General features: G+C 41.7%; 3 protein-coding genes across 4 annotated transcripts in view; 2 read left to right on the forward strand and 1 right to left on the reverse strand.

Moving 5' to 3' along the window:
- Positions 1–141: 141 nt before the first annotated feature.
- On the forward strand, positions 142–2,868 carry cunh12orf43 (chromosome unknown C12orf43 homolog). Its single transcript, XM_068604544.1, has 7 exons — positions 142–261; positions 600–630; positions 878–976; positions 1,093–1,157; positions 1,259–1,346; positions 1,424–1,680; positions 2,174–2,868. The coding sequence occupies exons 1-7, from the start codon at positions 147–149 to the stop codon at positions 2,371–2,373; spliced, it is 855 nt and encodes a 284-aa protein (XP_068460645.1). The 5' UTR covers positions 142–146; the 3' UTR covers positions 2,374–2,868.
- On the reverse strand, positions 2,337–7,906 carry hnf1a (HNF1 homeobox a). The gene is made up of 10 exons (XM_068604540.1): positions 7,602–7,906; positions 6,426–6,625; positions 6,101–6,281; positions 5,100–5,302; positions 4,627–4,769; positions 4,396–4,537; positions 4,126–4,314; positions 3,934–4,046; positions 3,768–3,852; positions 2,337–2,467 (listed from the first exon to the last, which is right to left on the reverse strand). The coding sequence occupies exons 1-10, from the start codon at positions 7,904–7,906 to the stop codon at positions 2,337–2,339; spliced, it is 1,692 nt and encodes a 563-aa protein (XP_068460641.1).
- The window catches only part of LOC137804977 (RNA-binding protein Musashi homolog 1), a 28,005-nt gene continuing 18,647 nt past the window's right edge, over positions 3,772–13,129 (forward strand). Inside the window, exons 1-7 of one of the 2 annotated variants that reach the window (XM_068604541.1) lie at positions 3,772–3,815; positions 3,907–4,020; positions 4,363–4,584; positions 5,073–5,351; positions 6,144–6,294; positions 12,292–12,613; positions 12,905–12,945. In XM_068604541.1, coding sequence (XP_068460642.1) covers positions 12,555–12,613; positions 12,905–12,945 — 100 coding nt within the window. In that variant the 5' untranslated portion in view covers positions 3,772–3,815; positions 3,907–4,020; positions 4,363–4,584; ... (1 more) ...; positions 6,144–6,294; positions 12,292–12,554. The remainder of the gene's footprint in view (positions 3,816–3,906; positions 4,021–4,362; positions 4,585–5,072; positions 5,352–6,143; positions 6,295–12,291; positions 12,614–12,904; positions 12,946–13,129) is intronic. The other variant, XM_068604542.1, reaches the window with a different exon arrangement.

Here is a 13,129-nt window from a genome sequence, read left to right on the forward strand (position 1 = left end):
TCAAACACTTTGTATGAAGACAGTGATGAATAAAAGCACAAATCTGAGCACAAAGCCTGGTTGTCCACACCGTGCCATTGACGAACAGACTACATTACCCAGAATCCTCAGCTCAAAAAGATAACACCGGCAGCACATGGGTTGTCATGGCGGCCCCCGCTAAAAATATGGTTGGTGTTTCTGACTCTAGCAGTAGTGACGAAGAAGTGTTAAAAAGATGCCAGGAGGCCGTTTGGGAGACACGGAGTGACACAAAGAAAGGTGAGCGAGCTTGTGTTTGTTGAGGAGTGAATAGTTTTGTACAGACAGTTGAACTGTGCACTTAATAGAGACACGACATTAGCCTGTTGAGAAGTCCAAAATGACGCTGCTGAGGTGGTGACTTAAACTAATAGTAATTGAACGTTGGTTAAAGTTACTTATTTTTCAAACGTATGCTATATGAGCTCATTACCTGGCTGTAAGCTCTCGCAGTCAGTGTTCTGGTTTTATCCCTCGGCAGCAACAACTGAGCTCGCTACTCCATTTAAACCCCTTTTGAGACGCTTTTTTATTTTTTGAATGTATTTCACCTGTTGATGACTTTTTGTTTGTTTCAGATGGGCACAGCAAGGTGCTACCATCAAAGCGGTAAGCCTATTTGTCGACATAACCTCTGACTTTAAATCATTATGAGGAAGGAAGAAGAGCTAGCTGTCGATTATTTTCTGCGTCGTATTAGCTTCCTTCAATTAGGAAACTATACTTAAAGTATCCAAGCTATCTGTAGCTATATAATAAACGTGCGACATGGGCATTGTAACTCTATATGAATGGTACAATGCATTGCATACATATATTTGAATATCAGAAGTTTGACTTGTATCTTTTGCCACAGTTTTGTTGTCGCTGACCACGAACACGATGGGAACGAGCTCCAGGTCACACAAGGGTTTCAAACACACGTTGCTAAAAAGTTGGGAGATTTTCTTGACAGGTAAGTAGTTTGACAGCGTAGAGAAATTTGGCATTTTAATGCAATGATCTCCTACTACTGTGAGGAAGAGACGTACTTGTTTTACGCCTGGCTTATACTGTGTCTGTTACTGTCAGTTGCATTTCAGAAATATGTACTGACACGTTATCCTGTGTGGAATCAGCAACATGCGATGATGAAGGTAAGGTTTCATCAATAGTTTGGTACTTGATGTTTTTATGGGGATTCTGCCGTCATCTCCTTACATGTTATCCTCAAGTTTTTGCCTCTTTTTATTTGTAGGATTTCTTCTGTTGTCTACGTCAGTACCTGGACTGGCAGCTGATGATCCTCCAGCCCCTGCGAGGCGTCGGCCAGTTGCCAGCTCAAGGTTCATATTGTTTTCAAACAAACTCATGCATGAATTTGTACAACCCTTAACATTATACATCCCTTTGTTGGTCACAGCGACAGCGACAGTGAGATGGAGACCAGGCTGAGGGAGGCAGCGGTGTCTCTCAAAGATCTCTTACCAGAATCATCACTGCCTTCTACATCTACTAAATCAGCAGAGCTTCCCTATCCAGAAGAAATGAATAAAAACAAGAAAGAAGCAGAGGGACATGAGAATCAAGTTAAGAGGAAGAAGAAAAAAAGGAAAAGGACTCAAGTAGACGCTGAGGAGGTGGACTCTGCAGGTTCTCCTCATAATGTTCAAACAAATGGTGAGCAGAAACACACAGGTCAAAGTAAAACAGGGAAAAGAAAGAAGCAAAGAGAATTACACACAAAGGAAGAAGCTTTGAACTGAACTATTGACTCATTTTTTTCTGTTTTGGGATGTTTGTTTACTATCTAGACTGTCAAGCTTAAAATATATTTCCCCCTAAAAGTGTAAGTACATTTTAGGAAGCTGTGTGTTTGATGCTGTGCAGTAAATTAATTACAGTAAAAGTGTATCTAAAATAACTATTTTGCTTCCATTCTTCATGGTTATTCTTGAAATAGTCTTTTCTTGAAAGGCACTCATTTAGGAGTGGGAAAAGACAGTTTCAAGGCAGTGACATGAAAAATGCAGGTAAATGTTGTTTGTTTTAACTTCATGTACAGATTCTGAATTCCCAAACATTTTAATAAAAATACTTTTTGGTGTTGATTTTTCAGTTTATTGTATCAAAAGTGAAACTTCTCTAATGTCAATCCTTGTTCGCATTACAGTGTTACGAAGATTCAGAGAGTCTTTGAATCATCTAAGTGGTATCATCCCTGTGGCCCCTAACTCAAGGGTTTTTTGGAAATCTACATCAGAGGTAGCTGTCCATTTTAAACACAAAGTCCAGCTGATAGTGAGGAGACACGACAGTGCACTGCCAGAGCACGTCTACTGTGCAGTAGAGACCATCTGTGTAGGGATGTAGGAGCTGATGTCTGTTTGTGAAGGTGAGAGAAGATGAGACTGGTGACTTTCTGTCGTCTGAGAGGCGGGATACATCTCTAGGCCCTCGGAGGAAGCTGTTCACAAAAAATACATTAAAAAAAACGTTAATCTGGGCTGTTAGGTACAATTAGCTTCTTTCCAGCACAGAGTCATCCAACTGCCTGTAGTCTCTGTATCACATATATGTAGTGTTGTGGCTGCATAGTTGGTGTTCGGGTGTTTCTCTCTTTTGGACTATTGTCCATATCAAAGAAATCACAGACAGCCAACATATATTTGTTAAGTAAAGCCAATGTCAAAATTATTATTTTATGCTAATTTGTGGAAAGAATATGGAGCTCAATCACAGAGAAAGATACCGACAATATTCATGGACTCAACACTTCATAAAATAAGTGAACGCCCTGGATTATGCTCACTGTAAATATACAAGAATGTGTTGAACATGTACTACTGAAACATCACCATGATAAGGAAGGAGGCAATTTGTATCGCCACTAAAGGAAGTAAAGACTATGATTACATTTAAACAGCTTCGGAAGAGAGCATTCTATATTTACCAAAAAAAAAGAAAATGACTTTATTTGGATTTGTTAGTTTCGTGAGCACATCTTTTGAATTTAGTTTGTTTGCTTATCTGCTCCAAACTTAAGTCTAGTAAGTGGCTATAGTGCATAACCTGTAAACTAGTTTCTGTTTTTAATGTGAAATACTACAATTGTGCAACTTAAAGGTATATGTTGCTTGCAATTAATGTGTTGTATTTGTATGATGATGCATGTATGGGAAATACACTTAAGAAAAAAAATCTTAATAGTTAGATTAGCAGATGAACTCCACTCTCCTGTCTTTTAAATATCGAGCTGAAGCCAGCCCTCCCTCTGTTTAGGATTGAAAACCGGGAAACATCTTTAAAGTAAACCAAATAGTCCGACCAGCACCTCTCCAGTTTACTAATGATCACATGTTTATCTGTACAAACGCTGTATGGTAAAAATTACAATGTGTGGTTTAACAGAGACATGTGGTACTATTTCTTGGCAGAGAGCATTGACTTTTGGGAGTCTTGTCATCACTATGGGGTAGCTAGGCAACTAGCTGAGCTCAACCGGCTCCAGCATCAAGTGATAGTGGTATCAATCTTTCATCTAACTGTTGGCAAGAAAGCAAAACGTTGCACTACTACTCATTGAGCACGTTGTGGACTGAGGAAATTGAATAAGTACAGTTTGAGTGTGTCCTGTTAAAAGGTCAAAAATAAATTGTAAGTAGGAGGTCCCATTGAAATTTGCTTAACTAGACATGATGTCATCCCAAAGATGTTGTAATAATATGCAGATGTCAAGGAGTAAACCTATATTTACAGCTGTGTACCTGGCACAGGTGTTTGTGGCTGCAGGTGTAGAGCGTCTTCTTGTAAAGGTGAGTCTGTCTGTTCCTCAGGATCTGTTGTTAGAATCTATTGAAAAGGAAAATCGATGACAGTTTTACAGGATTAGTCCTTCTCAAACAGATCGACCTACACGTCAGACTCTGTTACCTGTCTGACAGCAGTGAGGCTGGTCAGTGTCCCCAGGCTGTTGCTGTCGGTGATGACCATGGCTTGAGACAGCAGACTGGACGTATGGTAATGCGGCAAATCCGACTTGTACACTATAATGAGGAACAGAGGAATGAGTCTTCACCCAATATAATAGGTTAAATTCATATCAGTTTGTTGCTAAGATCTTACTGTGACATGGCAGCTGCGCCATGGTTGCCATAAAGGGACTGGCTCCCATCTGACTCTGGAGTTGTTGTGATATAGGCTGCTGGTGAGAGGCGTGAAGCTGCTGTTGGAATGAGATTGGCTGAAGAGTGGTGAAACTTCCCCCGACGTTGTTGATAACAGGCACAGTCTGAGGCTGTGTGGAGGCTAAACCTGTCAAAGACAATATTGCTCCCTGAGTTTTTATTTTTATTTTTCCAGAGGTAGGATAGTAAACCAGAGAGGCGGCGTTACCAATGAGAAGTGAGGACTCCCCCAGGCTCATGACGCTTGGCAGTGAGGCCATGATGAGGCCCTGTGACGTAGCAGGGGAGGCAGACAGGCTGTGCAGCGAGGTCAGAGTGCTTACCGGGGGCAGTGAGCCACCGCTGGACACCTGGGACCAGAGGACAGCAACGGTTACGATGGCAGCAGTGCATACAGGTAGTCTGCAATATAAACTTGGACCATGACACATGCTCTCACCAGCTTGGGGTTATGTGTCTCGAGGAGTGTGTGGCTGGGCTCCAGTTGGTTAGGACTGACCACCAGATGACCCACTCTGTCCCCTATGCTTCCTCTGGCTAAGCTAACAGTGTCACATAGGACTTGGTGGCTGTATTTGACACCTGTAAAACAATAAGTCAGGCCTCAGAACACTGATACAGTGTAATTTACGAATGTGTCAAACACATGTATTGGTTAATGGCTCCAAGATGCAGCATGAGGTAACAGGGAAATATGAGCAAACACTTTCAGAACCAGTGCGGTCATGTCTAAAAGAGTGTGCTGGTTATTGTTTTAACCCCAAGGGATGAAAAAGACAAGAATGCATTAAGATCTGGAATAGGCAAGTCCAATGTTGTCTCGCTTCTTTTTTTGGGAAGCAGGTTTTGATTTCACTCTTGAATTTCAATCCATGACTCTTCCAGCTTGCCTGAACATTGTCAGGGTATTACCGTGCTCAGGACTTGGTGGGAGGTTGGGGTGAGAGGAGGAAGCAGGTTGGCTGGTATAAGGTGTGTCGAGAGCCAATTTGTGACGGAAGGCCTCCTCTTTGCGCCTGTTGGCGAACCAGTTGTACACCCGGACCTCTGTAACCAAGTTGGAGCCCAGGCCAGCAAGCTGGGAGGAAGACACCCCTCTCTGATGACACTCTGCCCTGAGGACAGAAGAGCACACTGATACGCGCTTGCCTGTACATTTTGACGGTGAGAATGAGGTATCATGTTAACAGATGTTGGGGCAAGTTGACCAAAAGTGCACTGTAATAATTGTTCCTACAGTCAGCCTCCACAAAAAGGCTTAGTTAGCTTAGGAGGCATAAACCAAAGACACATAGAAATGTTCGACCCAATGACGATACTCATCCTGCATGAAGCATTAATCTGGCTAATTCTTGCTGCAGGTAGCCATTAAAGGATGGGCACACTGTGGTCATTATGGGACGGACATGGTCAGCAACAATACAAACAACAATGTTCAATGCTCAATGGATTTTAAGGGGTCCAAAATATTACCTCACACCTTTACACAATAATAAGCAGCCTGAGCCTTTGATTCGAGACTGGATTGATCCACGCTTTCATGTTCTGACCCTACCATCTGAATGTTACAGCAGAAAACAAGACTCATGAGACCGGGCAATGTTTTTTTCCTGAATTCTATTGACCAGTTTCGAAGAACCTGTGCCAATGGTAGTTTCAGTTTCCTGTTGGTAGCTGACAGGAGTGGCTAACCGGTGTGTTACTAAATGTCAGGGGCTGTTGTGTACACACAGTGGTATGGGTTTATTGACCTAGAACCGCGTAACAGGCTTTAATAATCATAGCAAGAGGCCAACCTCACTTATCTGACCCGTGAGTTGTGTCTTGTTGTGCCAAAGTGACACAACAATGCTGTACAAACACAATGAATAAACAACATCCTGTTTTGTCCTTGTGCCATCACTATGCCTCACCTGTTACAATCCTCAACTAAACCCTCTCTCTCCTCCTTGCTAGGGTTCTTCTGTCGTTCGTAGGCGTGGAAGAGGATCTGCAGGGATGCTGGACCCCATTTGAACCTGTTCCTCCGCCCCTTCCTGGTCTCTTCTCCTTGCTCCTCTGCAGATCCAAGCCCATGTTTGGCATTGGTAAATTCTGAAAAGGAATGGTAAATACCCCCAGGCCCCTTTTTTAAAAACTCTCTTTCAGTCTCTCACACACACTGAGAGAACTGATATTTGATGTATGTTTGAAAGCAGAATTAGGGCCTTTGCAGCTCTCCAGCTGCTTGTTACTCACGCTGGCTGATCTCGCCTTGCTTCTTGACGTACCAGGTGTACAGAGAAGCCCTCTTTGTGTTCTTCATGGGCGTGCCTTTGTTGAGGTGCTGGGAGAGATGGGACTGGTTGAGTCCTGTGGACTCCACCACCTCCCTCTGAGGGAGGTTGTGCTGCTGCATGTAGCTTTTCACAATTTTAGCAACGTGCCATGGGTCCTCCCTATTAGACAAAGACATCCTCATTGTGTGATATGGCCCACCTTACACTCTTGTGTGTGTGTGTGTGTTTTTTTTTCCTTACATTTAAACCCTTTTTAGAAAAGTGCCTAACAGTTTGTCAGAACATTAGACATTACGCGGGGCTACTCAGAAGGAAGTAGAGAGCGGCTTATTGACAGAGAGAGATAAGGGAAAGCACACAAGGGCAAAGTCCAGTCCTTTCAGATCACTAGAGGGGACAAACTGTAAAAGGTTTATGAAGCTTAATGTAATGCTTTCTAACTGTCAGGTCAGGAACATATAAAATACACACAATTTAAAAACTCTCCGACTTTACCAACTTAAAAACATCCAACATAGACAGTATATCCAATATATTTTAAACAGGTACTCATTACTTAAGTATTTACTCCTTTGAAGAAAAAAATACATTCAATGTATACGATGTGTGCAATGTATTCAAATTATCAGAAAATAGGTCTACAAAGATGTAGAAATATCGCTCCTGTCTTATGTAAACATAGACTCACATGACCAGCCCTACTCCATTAATCTTCACCTATGCATGTAGCTTATTTATTAAGAAATGGCCAGAGAATAATGATGGGGGTAGGTAATTAGTAACTAGCAAAGGAGGAACCCTTTTTAAATTCGCCTCAGAAGCCAGATTGCAGAGGGAGAGAAGCATACAGAGAAGCAGGAGAAGGAGGGAGGATTTGATGAAGAGAGGGGAACTTGAGAAGAATACAGAAAAAGAGGGGACGTTTTCTAGTAACTGGTTGTTTATTATTGAGAAAGAAAAGGTAGAAGACAAGAGGAGGAAATCAAAAACAGCGTTGATGAAGTGGTCAAGTTTTTTTCAAAGGCAAAACACAGGCAAAAACAAATAGCTGTGATGGATTTAGCAGTTAGTGAGAGATTAAGGTGATTTTGCTGTTTCCATGGAGCTTCAAGAGAAGCGGCTGGGATCTACTTACTGCAGTAACTGGTCAACTTCAGCCCTCAGTTTGGCCACCTCCTCTGGGAGAAGCTTCTCCAGGTCTCGGAATATAGGTGGTGGGAAATCCATTTCTCCTTCCTCTGAGCTCTCTCCATCCCCTCTCTCTCCTCTCTCGGCGCCAGCACTCGTCCTGTCTCGCTCAAGTTCCCCTATGGCTTGCACCAGGATGTCTCGGGACAGTCCAGATTCCAGCAGGGCCCAGATCAGCTGCTCCTGAAGGGCGGTCAAACGGCTTGAATTCGCCTTAGAGGCTCCGGCCCTCTGCACTAACCTCTCTTCCATTACTGCCTCACCTCACCTCCGCTTCGCAAACAAACACTGCTCTCATGTGCACTCACACACTCAAATGATAGCCAGAATGGCAGCGTTGGGCCTCATTATATTTTCAGTCCCTCGTCAGCTTAAAAGAACAAATATTTTAATTGTTCCTTTCTAGATTTCCCAATGCGTCCTGAGCTGCCTGGTTTTAGCTCTCCACCTGCTGTTTTGCTTTCAAAGGTCAATTTTCTTTTCTTTTTTAACCTTCCTCTTCACCCCCTCCTTCTTACATGCGTCCTGTGAACTTTGTCCCCACTCCCTCAGTCCCCAACAGTGACCAAAGTGCAATTTAAAAACAATAAATGAACGTGAGGGGATGTTGCAGTTCCATGCAGGGCTGCAGAGTCAACAGATCACCTCTCAGAGCAGACAAAGAAGACAAGTAGAGAAAACATAAAAGAAAAGTTGTGTGGTGTATTTATGTATGTAGATATTTCTGATGTAACAGTCAAACAGAGGACACAGAGAAAGTCCTTGAGACCATTTTGTTAAAATTATCGCTATTCCAAACTTCAATGTTGGAGCATGTAGTTATAAATGTATAAAAATATAGGCACGGACCAACATTAGATTGACTGAACAAAAACAGGACTGGATTTATCCTACACGCCACTAGGGAGCGCTGTCGTGTCATGTTTACGTCTGAATGGCCCAGTTTCAGGACGTGTCCCTCTAGCAGTTCCTAAAGTTACTAAAGTTAGTGCCTGTTGAGTGCACACAATGTTTCTTTAATCACTCTGTCAGAGAACAGCAGTGAGACAGCTTTTCAAAATCAGCACCCTTTTAAAAACATTTCTTTTCATCAAAAGATGTTTTCACAGTAAAAAAATTAAATAGTAAAAAAAAAAGTTCAAGATAAGAAAAAGTCCTGTATTTAATCTTTAGTAAAAATCATTATCAAACAGATTTACAGAAAGTATTTAAACGTAAAGGTTCAACACAATATTATCCCTATGACTGACCCATTTTTGTAAATCATATTAGACTGTAATAATTAGTGTGTGGATAGAATGTTGTTTTTGGAGACGGTGGAGAAACTACTTTAAATGCAGTCGGGTAGTTAAGTCCAATTGTTTCCATCCTTGAGGTCAGGCCCTCTCCAAAGGGTCACAAGACAAATTTGATTAGTGTGATAGAAAGGATAAATATTAAAGTGCTGTGACACTAATCTGTACACAATTTATTTTGAATCTAAGCTTTTACCACATTTGACCTCAAACAGTTATTTAAATGAAACCATGTGAGAAGTTTTCAAGTAAAGTATTTTTGGTGGAACTGATAACTCAGTAACATGTGAAATGTGACGACAGGCCCCAACTTTACAACTAACAGCTTATTATATGGGGTCACAACCTGAAAGGGAAAAATACATGACTGCTAGTACCACTATGTTATTTTACTGCCCATATGCTCACCTGTTGATATTTGAACTATGTTTATCTCACTGTCTTATCTTTGTTACCACTCATCTCCACAAAAACACATTCTCCTTAACTTGCATGGTTTGAAGGACCAGGCCGTCTAAATGTCACAGAATGCATAATATTATTAATATTTTGTGCAGTTCACGTTGATTATTGTTTTTACCTGACTTTTCTTTTAGTAACAGGTACTGTGAATATGTTAGTTGGCATTTCTTTCAACTTCCCCGTCAGGTGGTATTAAACTCAGAACTTTCTTAATTAACTTTACGTAGACTTCTCTGAATCCACCTTTTTGATTTCCAAATTCATGATCTCTTTGTCTTTCATCCCCCCCCCCCCCCCCCCTCTCTTGTTTTTTCTCAAAGAAAGTTGGCAGGAATGATAAGTTGGAAGTGGACTGGGAAGTAAAGAGGGCAAACTGAATAGGAGAAAACCTTTGATAGTTAATGCAGTCCTTTATCTTTTCTCTCTCTTTCAGTGTAAAACGCTTACTTTCTCTGCCTGGATCACCTTATACCATTCTCAGGTTCAGCCTATCAGCACCTTTTTGTATAGAGCTCTTGTTACCCCACCCCACCCTTGGGAAGATGGCATTATACTGTATTTGGAAGCGTAACAGAGCTCCTTCTATCTCCCTGAGACATGCCACTGACCTGTAATTAAGTCCCATTGTACTATTCAGAGGAAACTCCTCACCAAAACGGACAGAGGGCAATGTGTGTGGATTTCCAAAAGCTCAGATACGGCTGTGACTAATGCTCCTCCACACAAGCTGGGTTTATCGAAATGGGCCACATGCGGCACACATGAGGGCTTGCATTTTCCCTCTCCAGAGAACTCAAAGCTATGTTGATTGATAATGAGATACAATCCACAGTGTCCATCTCTCATTAGTGAGACATTGCTGGCTGCCTGTGTTCTCGTCGCTAGCTCTCTCTCTCTCTTTCTCTGCCTCAGCCTTGTGCCCTCCCCTCTACCCCAGCCCTATCCCCACCATTCAACCCCATTGATCATGCATGCAGAAATTTAACACACCCCTTAATTCCTGTCCAAATAGTCCCTGTCCCACTTCCAGAGCGTCATCTTCTCATCTGCAGAGGATAGAGTGTGCATGCAGGACGCTGGCTGCAGTACTCAGTGAAACTGTGTTAGTGAGGACAATCATGAATCTAAATCTGTGCCCAAACATCCTGGGTTACACACCCTGAGCTTGTGGTGTTGCTCTGAACATGATCGTGTTACAGGTATGTGTGTATTTCGGTGACATAACCAGCACTGTAAGTGTGTTGCGCTGTCAGTATACTCAAAAATATCCAGACTTTCCAAACTTTGCACCAAACCCTAAGCCTTGGGTAGGCCAGCAGCCATTTTACACTCACTGTAAGTCAAAGCGGTTGTTGTCTTTGTGTTGCTCAAGCCATTGATTGGCCTTAACGTTGGTTAGCAGGTCACATGTTGAGTCAGTGTTGAGAAGATTAGCTGGAGCTGGCTTTGGTACTAATTAGATACTTAAACCCCTGCAATGAATGAGCACACAGCACACAAACCTCCTGTTATACACCACATGGCATAAGCCGGTTTGCAATATGGAAGGTGTATTACGACAGAGGAACACATTGTTAGGGATGGTGATAGCTTCAAAGCAGAACAATCAAAACTGCATCGACATTCACTTAAAGTTACTGAACAAAATGCCGTTGGTGAATTGGAACGGTACTGTTTGTGAAGTTATAGATCAGTTATTCTCAGTTATGAATGAAGGTTGAAAAATCCAACAATAAACTGTCATTCAAGCACCCCAGACACACTAGAAGCACCTGTGGGTATGTCAAAGGAGAAGTTTATGTTGACTTCATTTTTATTAAAGCTTGCTACTGGAATTGAGGCTTAATAAGTCATTTCTTAACTAACTGTTGGCAAATAGTTGTGAAATTGATTCACTTTGTGTCCGGATTAACTTTTCATGAGCACTGTAAGCACAACACATTTCAAGATAGGCTTACAACATTTCCTGTTATAGGAAAAGTAGTGTCTGTGGTGCTTGATAGCATATAATATTACTACAAGGTGGATGTACATTGTGTGTACAAGACTGTAGGCCTTTATTACAAAGGCAGATTAGTTATTGTAACTGTAAATTGTGCCTGTTAATGCTTTATCTTATTTAGGATGGAAATTGCATCAAGTTAATCAAAATCAGCCAGAATGTGACAGGAAGCTATGAGATTGTGCCTTCATACAAAAGGCTTCATGTACACAGGGTTTGGTTAGGAAGATCTAGATATCATAATCTGTTTTAAATTACTCAGCTTTCATTTTACATCATATAGCTGTTTTGCAAGTGAGGAGTTTTCTTTGAATTTAGTAGTGTAATATGGATTTGCCCTATGAATAACATTTTTATCATTATAAAAAGCTACGTTTAAAATTACACTGTACCTTAAAGTATTTAGTTAATATTAAATATTTAGGACAAAAAACTTGCATCTTTTAATGTTTTAAATTAAATTTATTGGCTTTCTTTTTAGTAGGCCTCACATAAAGCTGGCCAAATCTCCAACTATGACATATAATAAAATATAATTATGTGCTTTCATTGTTCTATAAACCCACCCCAAAGACCGCCAATGTAAGACACTGTTATTTTTAAGACAATTATTAATTCAGAAAGCAGGACTAAAGGTTTATCCAAAGAAAGACCGTGATCACAAATGACAAAACAAGCAAATTGTTTTAGGTGTAATATTCAGCTAATTGGATCAGTCTGTTACTTTTCACAAATGAGTAATCAAGTGCATTGTTTTTTGTTTTTTTTGCATTTCTCTATAAAAACGTTGCAAATAGACCTACTGCACATCCCTGCTTCTGACAGCAGAAAGGTCACTGAGCTCTGTAAAACACGGCACTTGGCTTTTATTTTGGAAGGGTGCAGCGGAAGCGGCGCGGTTGGCAGCTGCAGCCTTGACGCCGGGGCCGCGTGCCTCGGTGCTGTGGGATGAGAGAGAGACAGCAGCGGGATTGACTGACTGGAGGAGGAGGTGGAGTCTGTCCCAGCCTGCATCTGGCCCGCTCCCCTCTCTGTCACCCCGGGCCAAACCCGCCCAGCTCCTCTCACTCAATCTGTTCTCCCGCACGGCTCGGCTCGGACACACGCAGCTCTCACTCACAACACACAGCGAGGACCCGGAATGGAGACGGAAGGGAGCCAGATCAGCCTGTCCACCACGGACTCCCCTCACGACCCCTGGTAACGGAAAAAAAAACTAACTTTAAAGAAACTCTCTTCCCGACATCTGCTCAGGAACAAACCGGGCATTCTGCAAAGGGGGACTCTGGTCTGCTCTGCAGCCAGACTCACACACCTCCACACTGAGAGCCTTCATCTAAAACCAGAAATTATACACTCTCAAAATACTTCTTTACACTTTTAAAAACCTCAATACCAAATTGGGTTGACTCTAATCTATAAATATGAATAAACCTGAATCCTCCTTTTATAAATATGTAAACATATGTTTTCTCTCTTTTTTTTCCACAGCAAAATGTTCATAGGTGGACTCAGCTGGCAAACAACACAAGGTAAATCTGTTTCCACCACTTTCTCTCACAATAGGGACACTATCTGTCTTTAAAACCCCTGGCATGAATCAGATGAAACTAATGGAAACGTATTTTAAAAGCTATATTTCTTAATATTCCTGCTTGCTTACATTGGATTTGTTTATTTGTTTTCCCATTTTTGAGTATGAATCCTACTCCAGAA

This window comes from Clinocottus analis, unplaced genomic scaffold (assembly GCF_023055335.1).
Source record: "Clinocottus analis isolate CAN_PGR_092001 unplaced genomic scaffold, fCliAna1.0.p SCAF_7, whole genome shotgun sequence".
NCBI classification, from domain to species: Eukaryota; Metazoa; Chordata; class Actinopteri; order Perciformes; family Cottidae; genus Clinocottus; species Clinocottus analis.